Here is a 22,366-nt window from a genome sequence, read left to right on the forward strand (position 1 = left end):
ACATGACGGATGGCTCAAAAAATGAATGGGAGCGATGGGGAGGATTTCTCCTTGGGTAGGAAAGCAAGGGGACGAGGCCACTTCAGTTTTGGGTGATGTGACCATCAAACATGTAGTTTTGACAGGCGAGGCAAGAAAAGATCACGGATGAGGGTGTAAGGGAGATAGAAGTCAACAACGATAGAGGAGCACAAAGAGGAGACTCCATTGTCGGTGGCAGACAACATAGCAGAGGAGGCAGCGAGGATGAGGCTACAACAAAATACTTATCGCAACACAACCATAGACCACATATGACATACTTCCTCCGTTCCTAAATATTTATTTTTTTAGAGATTTCAACAAGTGACTACATACAGAGTAAAATGAATGAATCTAAACTCTAAAATATGTCTATATATACTTTCGTATTGGTAGTTTATTTGAAATCTCTAAAAAAACAAATATTTAGGAACGGAGGGAGTACATATCCTTATCTATATGTTCATTGTCCCGTGCCAGTGTACGGGCAACAAGCTAATAGTGTTAATGATTACCAATTTCCATTTCCCTGCGCTTTAATGGGGAGTAAAAGAGAAAACAAAATCACATATAAGAGCACCTAAATCAGAAGATAGCCCCCGCTTTCGATAAAGCCCTGCGACGGCACGACCCTCCGAGGGCGTCGACCGCTACCCCCTCTCTCTCCGATGGCGTCCCTCGCCGCCTTCCACCCTAACCTCCCCCACGCCCACGGCCACCCCTCCCATCCCAACCCCACCAGCGGCCTCCTCCGTCTCCTGCCTTCATGCCGCCGCCATCGTGCCCCTCGCCGGCGGGGCCTAGGCCTCGCCGTCTCCGCCTGCGCCTCCTCCGCCGCGTCACCGTCTGCCGCCGGGCGAGGCGATCGCTCCGAAGCAGCCTCTTCGCTCGAGCGTTGCCTCGCGGCGTCCGCCCTCAGCGCCGCGGCACCCGCGGCTGCGCCTCCCCGCGTACCGCCGGCGATGAAGGGCGGGAAGCAGTACGGCGCGTTCGGCGCCGTCACGCTCGAGAAGGCCAAGCTTGACCTATCCCAACGCAAGAAGAAAATCATGCCCGAGGTAGCCAATCCTGTTATTTCCAGTCGATTAAAACTGCAAAAACAAGTGAATTTATGAGATAGGTTTAGGGAATTTCTGAGAGATATGTTGTCCTTGCCCCCTCGTTATTGAGTAACATGGCACTGATATATATGAATCAAGTAGGAACCCGCTCTGAAATCAGATGGCTGTACAAGTGGACGGGGATACCAAAATAATGGATAAAGCCTGTTGGTGCGGAGAACCTTGTGTTTTGTGTTGATGAGTAGTGTTATATATATTATTTGTGATGGTATAAGTATTACTCCTTTTCCATCCTTTTGACTTAGGATTGGGCTGTACAATTCCTCCACCACCTGCGCCAGCACATTAACACGAAATATCAAAATCAGGAGAACACAATAAGTTTGTACTGTTTGGGATTGAAACAACAAGACATATATGCATGATGTTTAATGTACACGCCAATGGTTCAAACATCAATACTTAGGTATCCAATGTTTATTTATCATGAACTATGACTTGTACACAATTTTTAGTTGGTGTATTGAATTACAGATTAATCAAACATATGAGGCTAGTTTACTACAAAGTTCTCATTGCTGTTACCATCCATCATGTGCTTCTTCGCACATTGCAGCTGGCGACAGGTGGTGGTGGTGGAGATATTGGGAAGAGAATTGGCCATGGTGGTGGTGATGGCGGGGATGATGACGGAGATGATGACGATTACTTTGATGATTTTGATGATGGAGAGGAAGAAGATGGTGGACTTTTCAGGAGACGAATTGTTATACAGGAGGTGAAATTTCTGATATTTTCTTCAGAGAAGCAGCATCTGAATCCCGATAAAGATTGGGCTTGTGTGTTGATTACTGCTTATTCTATTGCAGCTTTTTAATAGAGAGTTTATAGATGCTGTAATGCAAGAGTGGTGCAAAACGATGATTAGTTTACCTGCTGGTCTCCGTCAGGCTTATGAGATGGTAGATGTTTGTCTTGCTCATTCTCATTGCATACTTTGAAATGGTTTGAACAGTAGACTAAATGTGATAGATCAATCTAGGGTTTGGTAAGTTCTGCTCAGATGGTGCGATTCTTGTCAGTGTTTTCAAGACCAACACACACTAGGTCTTTTTCACGAGCTCTACCTGGATGGCTATCCCGAGGTCTTGTTGGAAGGTAACACCCAAATCATTTGCACACTTCCTTCAGGCATTCTCTATATATTGATATTGATATATGCAGTTTGGATGCTAGGCATGTGTTCCTAATGTTGCAGCTTTGTGCCCTTGGTACAGCTTGTGTTTACATTTCTCCGTACTTATGTTATTTTTCCGTTCTATAGCTATGAAAAATTAAAGGGCAGCTCTAGGCGCTGGTCGACTGGCCAAAGGCCTCGGTTGGTGACCCTGCGCGCCGTATGATTGGCCCAGGCGCAGCCGTTGAATCTGTGCGTCCTCATGCCGTTGGGTCCTGCGCGCCGTACGATTGGCCCAGACGCAGCCGTTGGATCTGCACATCCTCATCCCGTTGTGTCAACCCACGCGAGGAACAAAAGATCCCCTGCCTAGGTGAGGAAAAAGACTCCGTGCACATGCGCTCCCGGCGAGGTGAGACAGCACCGCCACGCGTCGCGCTCGCTGCAGCATCCCCGCGTCCGTTGGTGTCATCGTCCCCGGTGAGGCGAGGCAGCCCCGCCCCGCCGTGCCGTCAACTCGCAGCTTTCCCCGTCGCCGCCGGTCGCCATCGTAGCAGAACAGCTTGTCGGTTGAAGCTTTGCGGTTGCCAGTTGCAGCATCACGGCTCGCACCGTCGAGGTTGCAACATCTCGCGGTCACGAGTTCCCTAGCTCACCTTGATCACTGTTGCGCTTTGCGGCAGTTGAAGCTTTTTCCGTCACTGGTTGTAGCTTTCTCCGGTAGCTTTTTGCGGTTGCTCACTGGCCGGCCAGCCTTTTCTCTCGCTGGTTGTACCTCTTTAGGCCGCCGGTCGCCCCCCCCCCCCCGGGTATCTAGTCCCAGCAAAAAAACGGCACCGATCATAGCATTTGGTTCGCTTTCTCTGGTTTCAGCAAAAAAAGGGTGCTGGCTGCAGCTCGTTGCCGCTCCGCCTCGTGCCGGTCGCAGCTCCACTGTAGCTGGTCGCAGCACGTCAGTGCTGCGCAGCTTCGCCGAGCCTCGGCCGCAGCTCTGATGCACGCCGGGGAGCGTGAGAATTGACGGAGGGAGAATCCCGGGTCGCGCGGGGAGGTGCTTGCCGCAGCGGTTGATGCGAGACGAGAGAGAGAGAGAGCAGAAAGAAATTGAGCGAGGGAGAACGGCGGGAGGGAGAGGATAAGGTTTGACAGGAATGGGCGAGGTGGAGAAGGGGATAAGATAAGGGAAAGGATGGGCATGGTGCGTGGACGCCCGTCCGTGAGAGGCAACCGGCGCGAGGCTGCGCTGGCCGTCCGGTTCATAACATTTCCCAAAATTAAATCCTAGTGCAGTAATAACACAAGTAAACAAGAAAAACAGAAGAACATGTCAAGCTGAACACATTGAAGCGATAGCTAGTACAGTGGCTGTGAAGGTAGAGCTGTAGCCAGATATTTTCATAATTCATGCTGGCCGGATACTGTTTGTTTTGTTCATCTGTAGATGTGGATTCACACTTGGAAGTTCATGCTTTATGTCAATCCTTGCTCATCTTTTGGTTGCTGGTTATTTCTTTAATCATATTTGTTTGTCTCCATTGGAATGCCAGATCTACTTATTAATTAATATGCATCCTTCCAAGTTGTCTCGTGTGTTGCTGAACTAAACAATAACTGCTTACATATGATGGGTGACTTGGTTTCAAACCTTGAATATTCATTACTGCATCAGTGCTACCATCACCAGTTTTAGTTATTATGTTTTCTTTGTAATGCAGAACACTTGCAGATCCTTCATTCCCACATAAGATGGCTTTTGAGTTCTTGGCTACTTTTGCCTCATCTGTTTGGTGGGAGATGAATATTCGTAAGGAGAGGTATGCTGTACCTTATCTGATGTTTAATAGGTCAATATTTACTACTTCATCTAAACCATGTTACACCTTCAAGTAATCAGGTTTGAGCAAGAATGGGATTTGGCCGTTGTCAATGCTTTGACTGCATCATGTTGCAACCTTGTGATTCTGGGGCTTCTGGCACCATGCCGTTCATATGGGAGTACATCCCGATTTGACTTCCAAAATGCCATTGAGAAACTTCCTAACAACATATTTGAGAAGAGTTATCCTTTGAGAGAGTTTGATCTGCAGAAACGAATTAGTGCATTCCTTTACAAGGCTGCTGAGCTTAGCCTGGTTGGGGTAGTTGCTGGATCTATTCAGGGTGGTATCTCGAAAGCCCTATCCGCAAGGAAGGATGGCAGGTTGGCTTGGTCATTAACTGTTTCTTTGTCCATTAAAGCTTTCTTCTGGTGGTTCTCTAATCCATTCATGGAAAACTCTGTCAATCCCTTGGTAGGTTATCGGTGACCCTTCCTAATGTCAGCACCAATGCCCTTGGTTATGGAGCTTTTCTAGGATTATATGCAAACTTGCGATATCAATTATTGTGTGGACTAGATCAATATATGATCAAGCGCTTTGATGTTCTTAGCATGGCAATCTTCATTGGTACAACACTAAGGTAAATCTACACTGACCTGTTGTCTTTGATGAGGAACAGTAGATGAGGAACATGAAAATATAATCATATGTCAAATCTGTTTGGCTACTTCTAAATACTTCAGTTGTGGTTTAGTATTTCTTTTCTTTTCTTTATCCTACCTACTGTTTTCTAGAGTCTTCTAGTTGTGAGTAGCTATGAGTAGAATGGTGAACCTTAAATAATGTTTCTAGAGTATTCCAGCTATAAGTAGAAGTATGTGAAGGCTTCCCAAAGCCCTATAAATAGAGGTCCTCGCCTCTACTTTGCACCCAGACTATGTACCCCTACCTATAATAGAACTTGTTGTTCTTATCTAAGATCTTGGAGTAGATCTTGTGCCCTAGGAGTTCTGGATTGAACTCTTGCTGCCCTATCAGCCTACATTTGCCTCTAGAGCGATATCTAGCGCAGCACGTTGAAGCCGTTCCTTCAACACTTGTGTTGTACACATTGTAGCAGCAAGGTGGAGTTGCTCCTCCACAACCTTTGTGCAGCTTCAGGTGGTATCAGAGCCTCGTTGACCCATAATCGTTCTTGCTGTCCTCTTCGAGAGCAAGTTGCAGCAAGCAATGGAGCAATTGGAGAAGAGGGTGAATGCTGCTGAACAACAAATCAAAGAGCCGCGTGAAGATCTAAATAGGAGATTTGACCAGCTGGTTGAGATGATAAGAAAGGGTGTCCCCCCTGCTACCAATGAAGGAGATTCATCTACAGAAGAGGAAGATGTTCATCAAGGAAGAAGGAGAGGTAATCTTGGAGCAAGACCGTCACGACAACATGTTGTTCAACATGCTTCAAGAAGGCCAATTTATGTTGAGGCTTCTGAAGGTGAAGAATATGATGATGCCCTTGAAGAACCAAATCTCTACGCATATTGGAGAGCACCCAGCCCTAAATATGCAAGAGATACATACAAGGTGAAAGCTGAGATCCCAAGTTTTAATGAAAATGTTGACATTGAAGGGTGCCTGGATTGGTTATATGAAGTGGAGACTTTCTTTGAGGTCATGGAGGTTCCGGAAGATCGTAGAGTTCCTTTGGTCGCATACAAGCTGAAAGGAGGAGCCGGTGCATGGTGGCATCGCGTTCAAGAGGAGCGCAGGCTGAGAGGAGAACCTCGTGTTAGAACTTGGCGACAAATGAAAGGCCTCTTGAAAGGGAGATTTTTGCCCGCTGATTATGACCAGATCTTATTTATCCTATTTCAAAATTGTGCTCAAGGAAATAGGACTGTTTCAGATTACACGGAGGAGTTTCTAAGGCTACAAGTGAGGTGCAACCTTGCTGAAACTGAAGAGCAACAAGTTGCAAGGTACATCAATGGTCTCAATGATGCTATTCAAGATCGATTGATGATGCAACAAATCTGGTCCGTTGATCAAGCACAAGCTCTAGCCTTAAAGGCCGAGAGGTTTGTGAGGATGAGAAAGACAACTAAGGCTCCATATCCTTCATATCCTCATACCGAAGGCTCATCTAGGAGCCAACCTAATAGAGTGGAAGAAAAGGCCACTCCACCAAAGACAAAACAGCCCATCCCGAAGCAAACTAGAGGCAAGGGTAAGGCAAATGAAGGCCCAAAGTGCTATAAATGTGGTAAAGAGGGACACATATCCAGCGGTTGCCCACTAAGGAAATTTGTTAACACGACTATCCATGATGGTGAAAGCGATGAGGAAGAATACGAATCTGAAGATGTAGACGGACAAGAGGTTTGTCAAGAAGAAGGTGAAGAGGTGGTATGTGTGATCCAGCGTGTCCTATGTTCCACACCACAACTCAATGACACACAACGGAAGAAAATATTTGAGAGCAAATGCACGGTGAATGGCAAGGTATGCAAACTAGTAATTGATAGTTGCAGCTGCGAGAATCTTATCTCCCAGAAGTTGGTGGACCATTTAAAGCTTGAAACCATGATCATCCAAATCCCTACACTATTGGATGGATCAAGAAAGGAGTGAATATGAGGATCACCAAACAATGCAACCTGCCACTTTCTTTGGGTAAGCATTATCGCTCAAATGTGTTGTGTGATGTGGTTGACATGGATGCCGGCCATGTTCTTCTTGGGAGGCCTTGGCAATTTGATGTGGATGCTACACACAAGGGCAAGGAAAATTCTTACTCTTTCATTTGGAACAAGAGAAGGATCATTATCTTACCAAACAAAACCGAAGGTAATACCTCTAAGGAGGAGGGGAAAACTATGTTAACTATCTCCCATACCTCTCATGAGTTTATGGAAGACTTGAAGGAGGCAGATTTGTGTGCTACACTTGTTGTAAAGGGAGAAGAGCACCTGACTGTTGAAATTCCAGCAAAGGTACGTGGTTTATTGGCAGAATTTCAGAACATACTTGGGGAGCCACATGGCTTGCCACCGATGAGAGGAATTCAACATAGAATTGACTTAATTCCGGGAGCAAGTCTTCCTAATCTTCCACACTATCGAATGAGCCCAAAGGAGCATGATATATTGAAGGAGAAAGTGGAGGAATTGTTGCAAAAGGGGCACATTCGAGAAAGTATTAGCCCATGTGCTGTACCAGCCCTACTCGCGCCAAAGAAAGATGGATCTTGGCGCATGTGTACGGACAGTAGAGCCGTTAACAAGATCACCGTAAGGTATAGATTCCCTATTCCCCGTTTGGATGATATGTTGGATCAGCTTAGTGGAGCAAGAGTGTTCACAAAGCTAGATTTAAGAAGTGGATATTATCAAATCCGTATAAGACCCGGGGATGAATGGAAGACCGCCTTCAAGACAAAGGAAGGGTTGTTTGAATGGCTAGTCATGCCATTTGGACTCTCAAATGCACCAAGTACCTTTATGCACTTAATGAATCAAGTCCTTAGACCCTTCTTATCCCACTTTGTTGTGGTCTATTTCGATGACATCTTGATCTATAGCAAGGATGAGGATGAACACTTTGATCACATTCGGAAGGTGCTAGAAGTACTAAGGAAAAATGAGCTCTACGTCAACTTGAAGAAATGTGTTTTCCTGCAAACACAACTTCTTTTCCTAGGATTCGTCATAACATGTGACGGCATTCGTGTTGATGATTCTAAGGTTGAAGCAATCCGAGAATGGCCAACTCCTAAGACCATTTCTGAGGTAAGAAGCTTTCATGGCCTTGCAACTTTCTATAGGCGATTTGTTAAGAATTTCAGCACTATCATGGCACCAATTACCGAGTGCTTGAAGAAAGGAAAGTTCCAATGGGCAGAAGCAGCTGAAGCTAGCTTCAATGAGATTAAACAAAAGCTATCACAAGCTCCTGTCTTGGTACTACCTTATTTCAACAAGACTTTTGAGTTGGAGTGTGATGCAAGTGGAGTAGGCATTGGAGCTGTCCTATCTCAAGAAAGGAAGCCCATTGCTTTCTTTAGTGAGAAGTTAAGTGAAGCTAGACAGAAATGGAGTACCTATCAGCAAGAATTATACGCCGTTTTCAGAGCGTTGAAAACTTGGAAAGTCTATTTGCTGCCTTGAAGCATTTTAGAAATCAAAGGCATGCTGACCGCATGCTAGCAAGATGGGCAGCATATCTGGAGAGATTTAACTATCTCATCATGCATAAATCTGGAATAACTAACAGTGGCCGATGCTTTGAGTCATCGTGCATGCCTCTTGACTTCTTTTGAAGCTGAACTTCCGGGCATGGATCCAATAAAGGAGTTGTATGAGGGTGATGAAGACTTTGGCCATGTTTGGGTAAAGCACGCAAGGGGCCAACCATTAGGTGATGACTATTTGATGCAAGATGGACATCTCTTCAAAAATGATCGTTTGTGCATTCCAAGAAGCTCTCTACGTGACAAGCTGGTTAGAGAGCTCCATTCAAGTGATCTTAGTGGCCATGTTGGACGAGACAAGACTATCGCTAACCTGGAAGCTCGCTACTTTTGGCCACAACTAAAGAGAGATGCTGGAAAGTTCGTTCAACGGTGCCCCGTATGTCAGATCTGCAAAGGCCAAGTCCAGAACACAGGGTTATACATGCCTTTGCCTGTTCCTGTCGCTCCATGGGAGGACATTTCTATGGACTTCGTCTTGGGCTTGCCAAGAACAAGACGAGGAAGTGATGCTGTATTTGTGGTCGTGGATAGATTCTCTAAGATGGCTCATTTCATCCCATGCCGCAAAACAACGGATGCTCATCATGTGGCAAACCTATTCTTTCAAGAAGTGGTCAGACTTCATGGAGTACCAAGGTCCATCGTCTCAGACCGTGATAGCAAGTTTCTTGCTGCATTTTGTCTCACTTTGTGGAAGCAATTCAACACTGAATTGAAATTTTCTAGCACTGCTCATCCACAAACAGATGGACAAACGGAAGTGGTGAACAAGTTTTTGGGTAATCTGATCCGTTGCATTTGTGGAGAAAGAAAGGGACAATGGGATTTGGCTTTATCTCTTGCAGAATTCTCCTACAATAACTCCAAGCATAGATCCACAGGAAGGAGCCCTTTTTCCATTATCTACACTAAAGTTCCATCACTTGTGGTGGACCTGGTGAAGCTACCATCAAGGGGAAACTCAAAATCAGCATTGTCCTTTGCTGATAATTACACCGAGTTATTTGAAGAGATTCGCGGTGCTTTGGAAGCACAAAATCAGAAATATAAACAACTTGCTGATTGCAAAAGGAGGCTAAAATCATTCCAAGCCGATGATAAGGTGATGGTCTACCTTCGAAAAGAGAGGCTGCCTTTAGGTGTTAAAGGGAAACTTAGGCAGCGAAGGTATGGGCCCTTCTCTATCGTGAGGAAGATAAATGATAATGCTTATGTGATAGATCTTCCAAGCGATATGGGTATCTCCAACACTTCCAATGTTGCGGACTTGACTCTCTACCATCCAGAAGAAGCGCTCTATGAAGATAACTCGAGGGCGAGTTCCAAACAACCAGGGGAGAATGATGAGGAACAGTAGAGGAGGAACATGAAAATATAATCATATGTCAAATCTGTTTGGCTACTTCTAGATACTTCTGTTGTGGTTTAGTATTTTTTTTCTTTTCTTTATCCTACCTACTGTTTTCTAGAGTCTTCTAGTTGTGAGTAGCTATGAGTAGAATGGTGAACCTTAAATAATGTTTCTAGAGTATTCTAGATATAAGTAGAAGTATGTGAAGGCTTCCCAAAGCCCTATAAATAGAGGCCCTCACCTCTACTTTGCACCCAGACTATGTACCCCTAACTATAATAGAACTTGTTGTTCTTATCTAAGATCTTGGAGTAGATCTTGTGCCCTAGGAGTTCTGGATTGAACTCTTGCTGCCCTATCAGCCTACATTTGCTTCTAGAGCGATATCTAGTGCAGCACGTTGAAGCTGTTCCTTCAACACTTGTGCTGTACACATTGTAGCAGCAAGGTGGAGTTGCTCCTCCACAACCTTTGTGCTGCTTCAGTCTTAGTGCATTAGTTTTACATGGAATATCTCATAGGCGAATGACTTCCTGTTGTCAGTATGTATAGCAGCAATGCCAGTTATACTCTCTCTGTTTCACTATAGCATGCATGCCAGGGAGTACAAAATTTGAGTACAATGTGATGGAATTGGACGTTACTTCAATTTTGTGCTTACTGGATATGTACACTGCAAATATATTATGGAACAGAGTTGTTAGCTGACTGTTAATCTATTGACAATACATGCCATACTAGTATATTACTCTTCTCATAATTGTCATGTGGTCGAGACATGGTGAGAGTATGAGCTAAATCCCGTGTTGGTTTTCTTTTCCTTTCCCTCTCTCTAGATTGACACTTGGCTTCCATTGTTTCATCTCACTGTTGGTGTTGGATACTAGTTTAGTTGTTGACATTGATAAGCTATATTTGCAGTCTGCCGCCCCTTATCTATGTTTGCTTGATGAGTCAATGATAAACAGAGATTTTATTGATATTCTTGTAACATTCTTACCTTGGAATGGGAAAGTAGAGAGAAATCAAGCATTTGACACTGGATCTAAACTAGTCAAACATATAGATCAATCAGCTTATGTCTAAATACCCGTTTTCCTAGCTTGACTAAGCTGCCCCTAGATGTTTTATATGGTTGTTTAGGGGAAGAAAGGGCAGCGTTGGGCCCTAGGAGGGAAGATGCTAACAGGAAAACTGAGCCGTGTGGAGGTTTGAAGTCCTGTGAGATCATGGTGGTGCTGAGCTCCGGGAGGTCTCAGTGGCAAGTTGGGAGCGTGAAGTCCCTTTGATTCGGCCTATTGACAACATAGCCCAATAAGGCCCACTCAGAAACCCTAGTACCATCTCTGCGCCCCCACCCCCTCTCTATCTCTCTCTGGGTCACTCTTTCCTTCGTCCTCTGTTTCATGCACCAACAGCGGCGACACATGCTGCTCCTTCCCTTCCCCGCATCCCTCTCCTCCCCTCTCCTCTCCTGCTGCCACTGCCAGAGGGCCTCACTGAACGCATGCACCATTGCCAATGGCCAAAGCGGGGTCGTTGGCCTCTGCCCAGCGCCTAAGTAAGCGCCTTTATGCAGCCTAATTTTTCCATACACGGTCAATATCATTTGTAGATAAGATAAAAACCATACAATTTTTATTGTCAATGCATTACATAACATGGGTTTCCCGGAGTTTTAATGCAAAGCCAGTGGCTGTTTCCTGCCATTAACATTCGAGAAAAGGGAAGCACTGGCCTGTTTGTTTATTTGAACTGGTGTGTTACTGTTTTTCGACTAGGTACCTGGAAAACTCCCAACCTATAATTATCAGTTACCACATTCCAAAAAAGTATCTAATCCATAAATATGAATTCATTCATCCTTAGCTTGCTTTGCTATGCAGTAACTGCTGGATTTGACCTTGCTATCCTTGATCTAGTGTGCCTAATTGTCTAGGTTTTGGGTTCATTTCAGTTGAGTTTCATGCACCAACCAGTAGAACCAAAAATCTGAACTGACCAACCAACTGGTTCATGAAACTTAATATGGTATCAGAGCCAAGAGGTCATGGGTTCAAGTCTCGGCGTTGGCCATCTAAATAACAAAATTGTTTTTCCCAACTTCTGTCCACGGTTAGGCCCATCTTCTCCCATCAATTGGGACTTTCCTTTTCTTTTGAGGCAGAAAGCAAAAGCTTAAATTACTGCGAGGGCACATCGCTCCTTACAACTTCAGCAACTTGTGTTGGGACATCGTAGTCCCAAAACAATGCATTATCACCACTATAACAAAGGCCTATTTTAGCTAAACAGTGGGCCGCCATATTCGCTTTTCGGCATCATTTTTTAACTTCACATACAGAGAACCACGTCCTCATCTGCATCTTCAGGTCATCCAGCACCACAACGTGTTCAGAGAAATCCATTGCTGGGTTACTCAGGGCGTTGGCCAGCAGCTGGGAGTCTGTCTCCATCTCCACTCCATCTCCACACAAATAGGTCCCAGTTCAGACGCCAAATCAAAAGCATGTGTCATTGCCCAAAGCTTTGCCGCGTATGCGCTGGAGGCGCCAACAGTACGCCCAGCCTTGCAGGCCACCACAGTACCTGCATGATCCCTAACAATAACCCCCATGCAGCGTTGTCGGTTTCCGGATAGAAAGAAGCATCAATGTGAAATTTTAGAGTGTCCAGTTGGGGCATTTGCCACTTTGAATCCTCCCTATTCCTTTGCACTTTTTTCTTTGGCCATAGTTCCAGACACTTGGCTGTATCAATTCTGTGTCATGAGCAATCGCCTGCCTAAGCTTTTCCTTCTCCCCATTCCTCTTTTTATTTTTGTTATTCCACCAGTGCCACATAAAATGGAAAACTTCCATTCTTTTTTGTTCAGGCAACCCCCAAACGAGGCCAGAGCCTCACAGGCAGAGGCAGTGGCCTCAAGTCGCCCTCTAACGCATTCTAGCTCAAGAGCCCACCCCACCCCACCACACTTCCTTCACCTTTTTGCATTTTATAAATAGGTGTGCGCTGCCCTCTTGCACAGACCCACACATGGGGCATCTCAAATCATCAAGGACCATGCCTTTCCTACTCAGGTTTGCACGGACGGCAAGGGAATCGCGGGCAAGTCGCCACACAAACATCTTGATCTTGCTGGAACAAGCCATTCTCCATATTCTCTTCTAGTAACTCTCATCTCCAGCGATCAGTCCGCCAATACCACTGGAGCTGGAGGTTCCCCTCTCATTGCCATTCAGCCCTGACAGTTGCGCATGCAGCTTGTATGCCATCTTAACTGAATGCAGACCCTTTGAATCATAATGCCACGCCATGAAATCATCCGTGCCATCACGCAAAGGAATGTTCAGGATCAAATGAGCATCAACAGGCATGAAGGTGTCCCTCACCAATTGCATGTCCCACTTCCCATCAATCGGACTAATTAGCTCATCCACGGTCTCCAAGAGATTCCTGTTTCTTGGTGTAGTGACACCCCTTGACCAGGCCCTGGGGATCCAAGGATCTCGCCAAATATTCACACTTGAGCCGCTGCCAATCCTCCAGATGTAGCCTTGACGCACCAAATCAAGACCATGCAGTAGGCTTCTCCAAGCATAAGAGATACCAGGTCGCGCTTGGCCCTCCATAATGGTCCCATCGGATAATACCGTGCCCGCAACACCCTTGCACATAAGGATTCTGGGTTTTGGATCAAACGCCACACCCGACGAGAGAGCATGGCCACATTGAAGTTGTGGATATCTCTAAAACCGAGTCCTCCTAACCCCTTTGGTTTGATCAAGCGTTTCCATCCAACCCGCTGTATTTTATTTTCTTTGTCTTGTTGGCTCCACCAATACCTCGCAATCATTGAGCTTATCTTCTCGCATATCCCCTTCGTGAGATAGAAACATGACATCGCAAAGGTGGGGATCGCTTGCGCTACTGCCTTCACTAGTACCTCTTTGCCTGCCTAGTCTGCCTTAGTGATTAACTTCTCTATCCATCCCTGAATTCTCTCCCAGATCGTATCCTTAATATAGGCAAAAGTGTTTCTTACAGATCACCCAACATGTACAAGCAGCCCCGGGTAGTGATCATTCCAAGCCATGTTCATTATACCCGAAGGCTCCATGACCGCCTTCCTCCTCTCCTCGTCCACATTAGGGTTGAACCTGATCGCACTCTTCTTGATGTTTATGCACTGTTCCGAGCAGTTTTGGTACAACTCCAGGATCCTTTTTAACGCTTCGGCTTCTTGTTGTTTTGCCTTAATGAGCAACAGAGGATCGTCCGCGAAGAACAAGTGTGACACATTGGGTGCAGCAGGGCACACTCTAATACCACTAAGAGCACCTCTCTCTTCTCCATCCCCACAGCAACGTCGACAAGCCTTCTGCATAGATCACAAATAGGTATGCTGAGAGCGGCCCCCCTGCCTCGGGCCTCTCGATGGCGTGAATTGCTTTGTTTGGGATTCATTCAACTTGATCTTGTTCTTAACAGTGGTCACACCTCATGATCACCTCCCATTGCTGACAGAAACCAAGCTTGGTTGTCATGGCACGCAAGAAACTCCACTCCGTCGTGTAGCCGTCCTTCCCACCCTTTTTGTTCAGAAATGGGTCAAACTCGTACGCCACAAGAACATTGTCAGTTATCATCCTTCCACTAACAAAAGCGCTTTGGCTCTCGGATATGATATCTAGCAAGACAAGCTTCAGGCGGTTCGCCAAGACTTCTGATACCAGCTTGTATAGCACGTTACAAAGGCTAATGGGTCTCAAGTCCTTTATATGAGATGGGTTCTTCACCTTCGGTATAAGTACCACAAAAGTATCATTCCACCCCTTCGTATCGGACCCCCATTGAGCACGTGTACAACCTCCTTCACCACTGATTCACCCATGAAATGCTAGCACTTTTTGTACACCAAAGACGGCATGCCATCTGGCCCCGGTGCCTTCAAGTCCCTTATGCTGTGAAGGGCAACTTTAACCTCAGCCTCTGTGAACTCCCTACACAAACAATCATTTATTTGACGGGTGACCTTCGGCATCACTTTATCAAGTAGCTCGTTAGTACGGGTTGGGTTCCCTCAGATGAGATGAATAATTCCTGAAAAAAGAGAGCACATAATTAGTTAGGTTGGCCCCTGCCTCCACTACCACTCCGTCATCTCTCTGCAGCGCCAAAATTCTATTTTGCTTCATCCTGTTTGAGGCATATGCATGGAGAAATTTAGTGTTCTTATCTCCGTCTCTCATCCACCATACATGTGCACGTTGTCTCCATTTGATATGAACCATTTCCTCTAGCTTCTCCACCTCGCACCTTAACTTGTCTCCTGCCTTACCTTCCTCTCCGACACGTCCTCCCTCATACATGCCTCCAGGTCCTTCGCCCTTCTAAGCCTACCTTTGAGCTCACCCATCTCTCGGCTCCACTTTTGCATACGTCTAGCCACAACTCTCAGTGCATCAGACACCTTTTCTCCCATGTTTCCACCACCCCTCTTCCATGCCTCCTTGATTACCTCCTCACGTCCATCCTCTCGGAACCACCGCGCCTCAAAGCGAAAAGAGTTGTCCCTTTCTTGCCAGCGAATTTCTTCTCCACTCGTGCATACGATGACGGGCGTGTGATCGGAGTGCCGCGGCTCGCCATTAATCACCATGAAACCATGGAACATACTGCATCACTTCGAGTTAGCCGTCGCTCTGTCTAATCTTTCATAGATATAGTTCCTCACATCATAATTATGATTTCTCCAAGTAAAGGTGTCTCCATTGTAGCCCAAGTCATCTAGCTCACAACATTCCAACGCTGATCTGAAATTGTTCATATATTGCTGCAAACGAGGCACGCCACCAATTTTCTCACCATTAGACAACACCTCATTGAAATCGCCAACACACAACCACAACCGCCTCTCTTGGTGTTGTTGCTTGAGAGTGTACAGAACCTTCCAGGTTTCCCTCTTCCTCTCCATTTTAGACTCCCCGTACACCCCTGTTAACCTCCAAACCACCCCCTGTTCATCCGTAACGTCCACATCTACATGTCGCCTCCCCATCGACCGGAGCGAGACCTGCAACCCTCTCTTCCAAAACAGTGCCACCCCCCTACTTCTGCCATCCAGATTCTTCACAACCATGCCAGCGAGCCCTAGCTTCCACTGAAATCTCTCCAACTCCCCCTCATATAGTTTAGTCTCCGCCAAGAACAGAATGTCAGGCTCCTCCCATCTCCCCACATCAAGGAGACCTCGAACTGCTGGCCGTTCCTGAGCCCTTGGCAGTTCCAGCTTACAATCCTCATTGATCCTAGCGGGGCTGCTCCTGCAGCCCGGCCGATAAGTCTGTGTTGTTTGTGCTCTTCTCCTCGTTCGCTTCCTTGGTCCTTCCCTTTTTGTTTGCTGGTTTCCCACCTTCCTCATCAAGCTTACTCCTCTTCTTACCAATAAGTTCCTCCCTTCCCCCCTTGCTTTCAGATCCCCCCTTCTCCCTAGTCACCCTCTTATACCTCCTACCCTCCACATTCCTGCCCTCTCTTCCATCTTTGCCCGCCTTCTTATTATCTGCTCGCTTCTTTTCCCTTTCCCTCTCCACGGACACACTCCCACCCCCTTTCATTTTGTTCGCCTCCTCCTCTCCTACCCCCCGATCTCCCTTTTCTCCCTGCCTTCCTAGGCTATCATCCAGAATGACCTTCCCCTTCCCTCCACCTTCTCCTCCCGCAATCTTATCTTCCTGAAACTCTAGTTTCTCTCTTGCTTGATCAGAAGATCTTTTACTGCCCTCCAACTCCTTGATTGGACTGATTACCTCCTCCCCACCCTCTCTCCAGGTCCCTTCTCCTCATTTGAGGCCTTCTCCTCATTTGACTGTGAGCTCTTCCACCAAGATCGGCTATCACTTCGTGACCCACCGCTGACCTGTCCAAAACCATAACTCCTGTTCCCACTATTACTTCCGACCCTCCTCATATGCCCTCCTTTTCCCCATATCCGCCTTTAGCCACATGTCGTACTGTGATCTCTCCCCTTTCTTTAGCTTGATTGCACATTCTTTTTCTCCGTGGCCCAAAATACCGCATGTATAGCAAAAGTCGCCGGTAGGTACTCGTACTCAAACGGGCACCAAGACTCCTCATCATCATCCTCCTCACATAGCACCATGGCCTGCTTGTCCCTCCCTTCTTCCTCATCACTGGTTTAGCAATAGGAATCCGGACTTTTAATCCGGAGGTACTTTTCCCACCGCTTGCCCGTTGAGACCCATATCAATCTCTACAAACTGGCCTAACATCTCTCTAATCTGCTCGCCGGACTCCTCATTCTTCATCCCTGGTGGAAGCCGGTAAACCCTCACCCAAATCGGCATAACCTTGAATTCATACTTTTTAATCCTCCTGCTCGGGACGTACTCCTCCATGACAATCAGATCTTTATCGAACGTCCATGGCCCATCCTCTAATGCCTTCCTCTTTCCTGACTCATGTTTGAAAGTGAACAAAAAGATGTTGTCGGCCAATTCCTTACAGTCGATCCCTTTGATCGGGCACCATGCTTTACCTAGTGTGAGTGCGACTGCTTCGGTGTGCGCAGGCTTCTCAGACAGGATTTTCCCCACTGCCTACGGCTCGCCCCCCTTCCCTTTCTCCTGCGCTGACACCCGCAGCTTGACACCCTTCCTCTCTACCTCGGACAACCTCATGTTCTCCATCAACCTTTACTACTCTCTCCATGGATCCTCTCCAATCCAGCCACTCAGACCAGCTCACAAGCAAAGGGAACAAGGAGCTGTAGTTGGTGATTTACGACCCCGTGCCCCAGGCTCACTAGAGAAGATTTGGGGATGGTGAGAATGGGGCTCGGACGGGGTTTGCGTTGGACCGAGGACGAGGGAGAGGAGCGGATGGCTGGCGGCGAGCCGGCGGCCAGATCCAAACGGGACGAAGACGAACGCAGAGGGGAACATAGTTGCCTACGGAATCGCCAGACCACAACGCAAACCGTCACCCAGTTGGGACCGACCTAGTACCTCCACTATCAAATAGGACTATTGGTTCTACTCGGTGGTGCATGAAACTTAATAATTCAATGGTCCATCAACATCTAGACATCGAAAAAGTCAGCTTTATAGAGTTTCCTAGTAGCCATCTGAGATTTCTTAAAAACTCAAATTTGAAACTTGTTTGACAGAAATAAAAATAAAATAAAGTGCATGCGTTGCTAACTCAAACCCGGAACCTCAACTTCCAATTCTTCTAGGTTACAACCTTGCGATTAAGCATTACTCCTATAATTTAGGAGCACCTATGCGTCAGACAACTGTTTTTTTTCTTTTTCAGTTTCAGTTGATTTCCCCTTTCTCCCTCAACCTGAAATCCAGTGGCTGCTGCTCTTCTTCTTCCTCCAGAAGCGTCACTGTTCTTTTTCCTTACGCTTCCTCCCTTGGGCGATGTCCTTACTTGTCCTCGCCAGCGACGCTGTGGCCGGTCCCGGCTCACCTTCGCCGGCGACGCCACACAGCATCCCCGTCTCAAGCCTGCCCCTGTCTAATCCGAGCAGCATCATCAGTATGAAGAAGCCCCCAACCTGCACCAGTCAACCCTCTTCCTGCTCTACCGCAGCAACGCCACAGCAAGCCGCATCGTCCCTGCTTCCGCTGAGGTCCTGGCTTTGCCTTGCTGGCGACGTCGCGTATGGCCATGTTGTCCTTTCTAGCTAAGTCGACTGATCTGAGTTGCATTTTCAGGCAACTGATAAATAGCAAAACAGCTATAATTTAGGTCGCGCAATCTTATCTTGCAATCTGCAGTGGTGTTTGAAATTTTCCACTGATCCGCAGAATCTTTGACCCAAACGAGAAACCGGTTTTCGCTTGTTATTGACCAAGATTGTTCTCCCAGTTTTGCAACTGCCCCCAATAATTTTTTTTGAAAGCTCAGACTGCAGGGCAAAAACCCCACATCATTTCATTTTATTCCTTCCGGCAGTACAAGAGGTAAATACAAAGGCAAGAGGCCCAATAAAAAGAAAAGAAAATTCTTTTTATAACATGTACAAAAGGTCAGAGAGGAACTCCTTTAAAGGAGGTAAGTTGGATACCCATCTGAGAAGTTTATCTTTGTATTTAGCCTTAATCCTGTGTGCCAATAATGAAATATCATGGATAAAGCCAGCTCTCCATCTACCAAGAGTAGGTCTTTCATTTCTGAAAACTTTGCCATTTCTAGTGATTCAAATATTCCACCATGCAGTAAACACCACCTCAGCAAAGAATGGCTTGGCAAAGTCTTTCCTGGCTTTGACAGCAATATCAATCATCATTTCCAGCATGCCAGTAAATTTGCAGTTCCAAATTCTGATACTAAAATTACACTGAAAGAAAAGATTATAACTGTCCTCCCTAGAATGGCTAGGGCAAAGAATACAGTTATGTCCATCAGTTATATTCCAGTGCCTCCTCTCCAGCATATCCTTGGTCTTCAGCCTATCCATGATCAACATCCAGGCAAAAACCTTTATCTTTAAAGCGCATCAACTTTTCCAAATCCACATCAAAAGTGAATTAGGAGTAATCGGAGAGTGGATCATCTCATAATACCTCTTAGCTGTATATGACTTGTCAGAATTGCTCCAGCTCCAAATATCATTTTTATTCTGTACCCTGTTAAAATTTGCCAAAAGGCCCTGAATTGCCTGCAATTCCTGGAATGCATTATCAGACAAAGGCAGGTGGAAAAGGGTGGATAAACCAGAGCATTGCAACACCTCCTAGACAGTAATAAAGGGGTCCTTAGCAAAAGAGAAGCCTTTGATAACCTTGTTGCAGAGGAACCACAGGTTTAGAGAGCTGCCAAAAATCATTCCAAAAAAGGACTGTTTCCCCCCTATTAACCATCACCCATGACACATCCCTGTACGAATCCACCAGACCTAAAATATCCTTCCACCAAAAGGAGCCACAGAACATAGTTGCATGAGGTACCTACATCATAGTATGAATTCCAAATAAGTTGAACCCAAGGTATATCTTCCTTATTAGTAAGTTACTATAGAATTTGTTTGCATCATTTGAACAGCCAATTTAAAATTCCCAGACCACCGCCCTTCTTTTTAGGTCTACAAATCAAATCCCAGGCAGCCAAAGAGGGCGCAGATTCCTGTTTATTTTTCCTCCAAAAACATTGCCTCTGAATTCTCTGCAACTGTTTAAGGATCCCAGGTGGAATTTTCAAACTGCACATAAAGAAGCTTGGCATAAAAGATATAGCAGAGTTTAGCAATTGCAACCTTCCCCCCTAAGCAAAGGAGGAGCTAGCTGTGAGTCTCCTCTCCATACAGTCTACCAGTGGCAAAAGGTCCACAAGTATTGGTCTGGTAGTACCTCCTACGGACAGGGATCTACTGGTCCATAGTAAGTAAAGGGCATCTTGCCCAGATTACAAGTAAACACTCCAGCCAGCCTAGCAGCCCCTTCCCCACTTAAGTTAATTGGCACCAAGGAAGATTTATGATAGTTGAACCCCAATCCCTGTTTTCGAGTCGAACGACTAGTTGTGACTAGTCGATGAGTCGTAACTGAAAGTCGACTCAGACCCCTCGACTAGTCCAGGCTAGTCGATCGGCACATCACGACTCGTCGACTCGAAAACCTTGCCTCCAATCCAGTGGATCTAGGAAAAATGGCCAGCATATCCTTGAGAGCTAACAGCTGAGAACCCACAGCAGGCATAATCAACAGTGAGTTATCTGCATACTGGATGATTGGAAAATCTTTATCATGGCAAGGAATGGGTAATTGCAGCTACCCCTTGTGTAACATATCATTTACTATAGACTGTAAAAGGTCAGCTGCCAAAACAAAGAGAAAAGGGGACAGAGGGATGTCCCTGCCTTGACCCCTCTTCTACATTGGAAATGTTTACCAGGAACCCCATTAAGCAAAACAAAAGAAGTTCCAGAGGATAGCAACTCCTGCACCCAAGAAATCCACATCAAAACCCTTAGCCCTAAGTATCTCCAAAATTATCCCATGCTCCACTGTGTCAAAAGCCTTCTCAAAGTCCAATTTACAATCACTATGGAACTGCCCCAATATTTGTTGCATGTATTATCACTGTGAGGTTTGTTTAATTGCATGAGCCACTGGGCATTATCTGGAATTTGTTGGGTTTCAAAGCTTTCAAATCTTATTAACGCATACATTTTAGCTTGTGACAGTGTACTGTACTAGTTGGCTGTTGGTTAGAGTTCATACGATGATGCTTAGAGCATGAACTATATGTGACACTGGTGCCGATACATCCTTGTCTATGCTAGCAAAAATCTTTCAGTGTGTAGTACCTCTCCCAAAACTAGATGGCTGGCCAATAAACATTGTGTAGTACTTCTTCCAAACCTAGAAGTATCACTACTGTTGAGACAAGAAACTTTGATTTACTCGTTACTTTTCAGAAAAGCTTGGTTCTGGTACTAGACGGGGTACCAATACCAGAAAATTCTAACTTGGTCAACCCCATGCAGTGGCTACTTAGCTTAGTTCTGAAACATGGACACACTGCTCATGCCCTTGGTAAACAGCGAGTTGGTTATTTACGGAGAGTGTCAGTCATGGACTTTTCAGAAAAAATAAAGAAGACTTGACTGGTTTCTGTTTATTTTCAGATTGAAGAGTAGTTAACCCGAAATTTGCTGCATTTTTTACACTATAGCTTAGGTGCTTTGATCTTCTTTGAACCGAATTTCTTATATTTGCTTTAGTTCTAAAAAGCTCCATTTTGTATACTTTCCTTGGCCACTCCATTCACTTACTCTATGTAACTACGTTCTACCATTAAACATGGTGCATATGTACTGCAGATTGATGAATATTCAGATAGGTGAATCGTCAAGGCGCGCTTGGCTTGGAGAGGAAGCTGATCCACAGTACTCTGATCGATTACTTAGGGCATACACCAGACCAGTGGAGGTTACTGCTGCGGATCAACAAGAGTCAAGGTGGTTTATATCCAAGGATGCAGTTGTGTCAGGCCTTGGTCTTCTTGGCATCAAGCAGGGTGGGCCTGAGGCACAGCTGTCCAAGCCCCGGCGAAAGAGAGTAATCCGCAAGAAAGTTGCATCAGGTTGAAATTAGTGGATTTGCTTGCGGTGCTGGAACAATTTTGCTTCAGTTCCACTCCTACCGTACTGAGAGTCATACCAGGTGTGAGCAGTGAGGAAAGCCATCATTGGGAATCAGAGGCCAGTTTACCGGCCAAGGCATCGAAGTGGGGTGGTTGAGAGCTTCGCGCCGTTTGCCATTTTGTATGTTTTGTTGATTTCTGATAATAATTGACATCTCAATTTCTCGCAATTTTCTGAGCCAAATTAGGCACACTTAGGTAGGCTTGAGAATTGACATTACTGTCCGTAATATGAGAAATGATATTTGCATATTTTGTTTGGACCAAGCAGCTTTTAGTGTATGCTTGTAGCGTGGAGGTGAGGTGTAATAATAGCACTTGGTCGGGTTGCCTTTGTCTCGAAGAAAAAGAAATAAACTTGGTCGGGTTGCCCAAATATCATAAGGTCTCCAAAGCGGAAATTTGAGCAGTTCCGGTAGGTACTAGCAGATCCGTGGCCGCTCTGTGCAGTATAAAATATGAATAATTTTGCTTTGGGAATGCTCTGTGCAGTATAAAATGTGAATAATT

At 45.8% G+C, this 22,366-nt stretch overlaps 1 protein-coding gene across 1 annotated transcript; it reads left to right on the forward strand.

Annotated features, from left to right (window-relative positions):
* Window positions 1-629: 629 nt before the first annotated feature.
* On the forward strand, window positions 630-22,123 carry LOC123110908 (protein RETICULATA-RELATED 1, chloroplastic). The gene is made up of 8 exons (XM_044531546.1): window positions 630-1,079; window positions 1,699-1,860; window positions 1,952-2,044; window positions 2,125-2,240; window positions 3,975-4,073; window positions 4,154-4,459; window positions 4,555-4,719; window positions 21,534-22,123. Exons 1-8 carry the CDS (start codon window positions 690-692, stop codon window positions 21,799-21,801), a joined length of 1,599 nt encoding a protein of 532 aa, XP_044387481.1. The 5' UTR covers window positions 630-689; the 3' UTR covers window positions 21,802-22,123.
* The last annotated feature ends 243 nt before the right edge of the window (window positions 22,124-22,366 follow it).

This window comes from Triticum aestivum, chromosome 5B (assembly GCF_018294505.1).
Source record: "Triticum aestivum cultivar Chinese Spring chromosome 5B, IWGSC CS RefSeq v2.1, whole genome shotgun sequence".
NCBI classification, from domain to species: Eukaryota; Viridiplantae; Streptophyta; class Magnoliopsida; order Poales; family Poaceae; genus Triticum; species Triticum aestivum.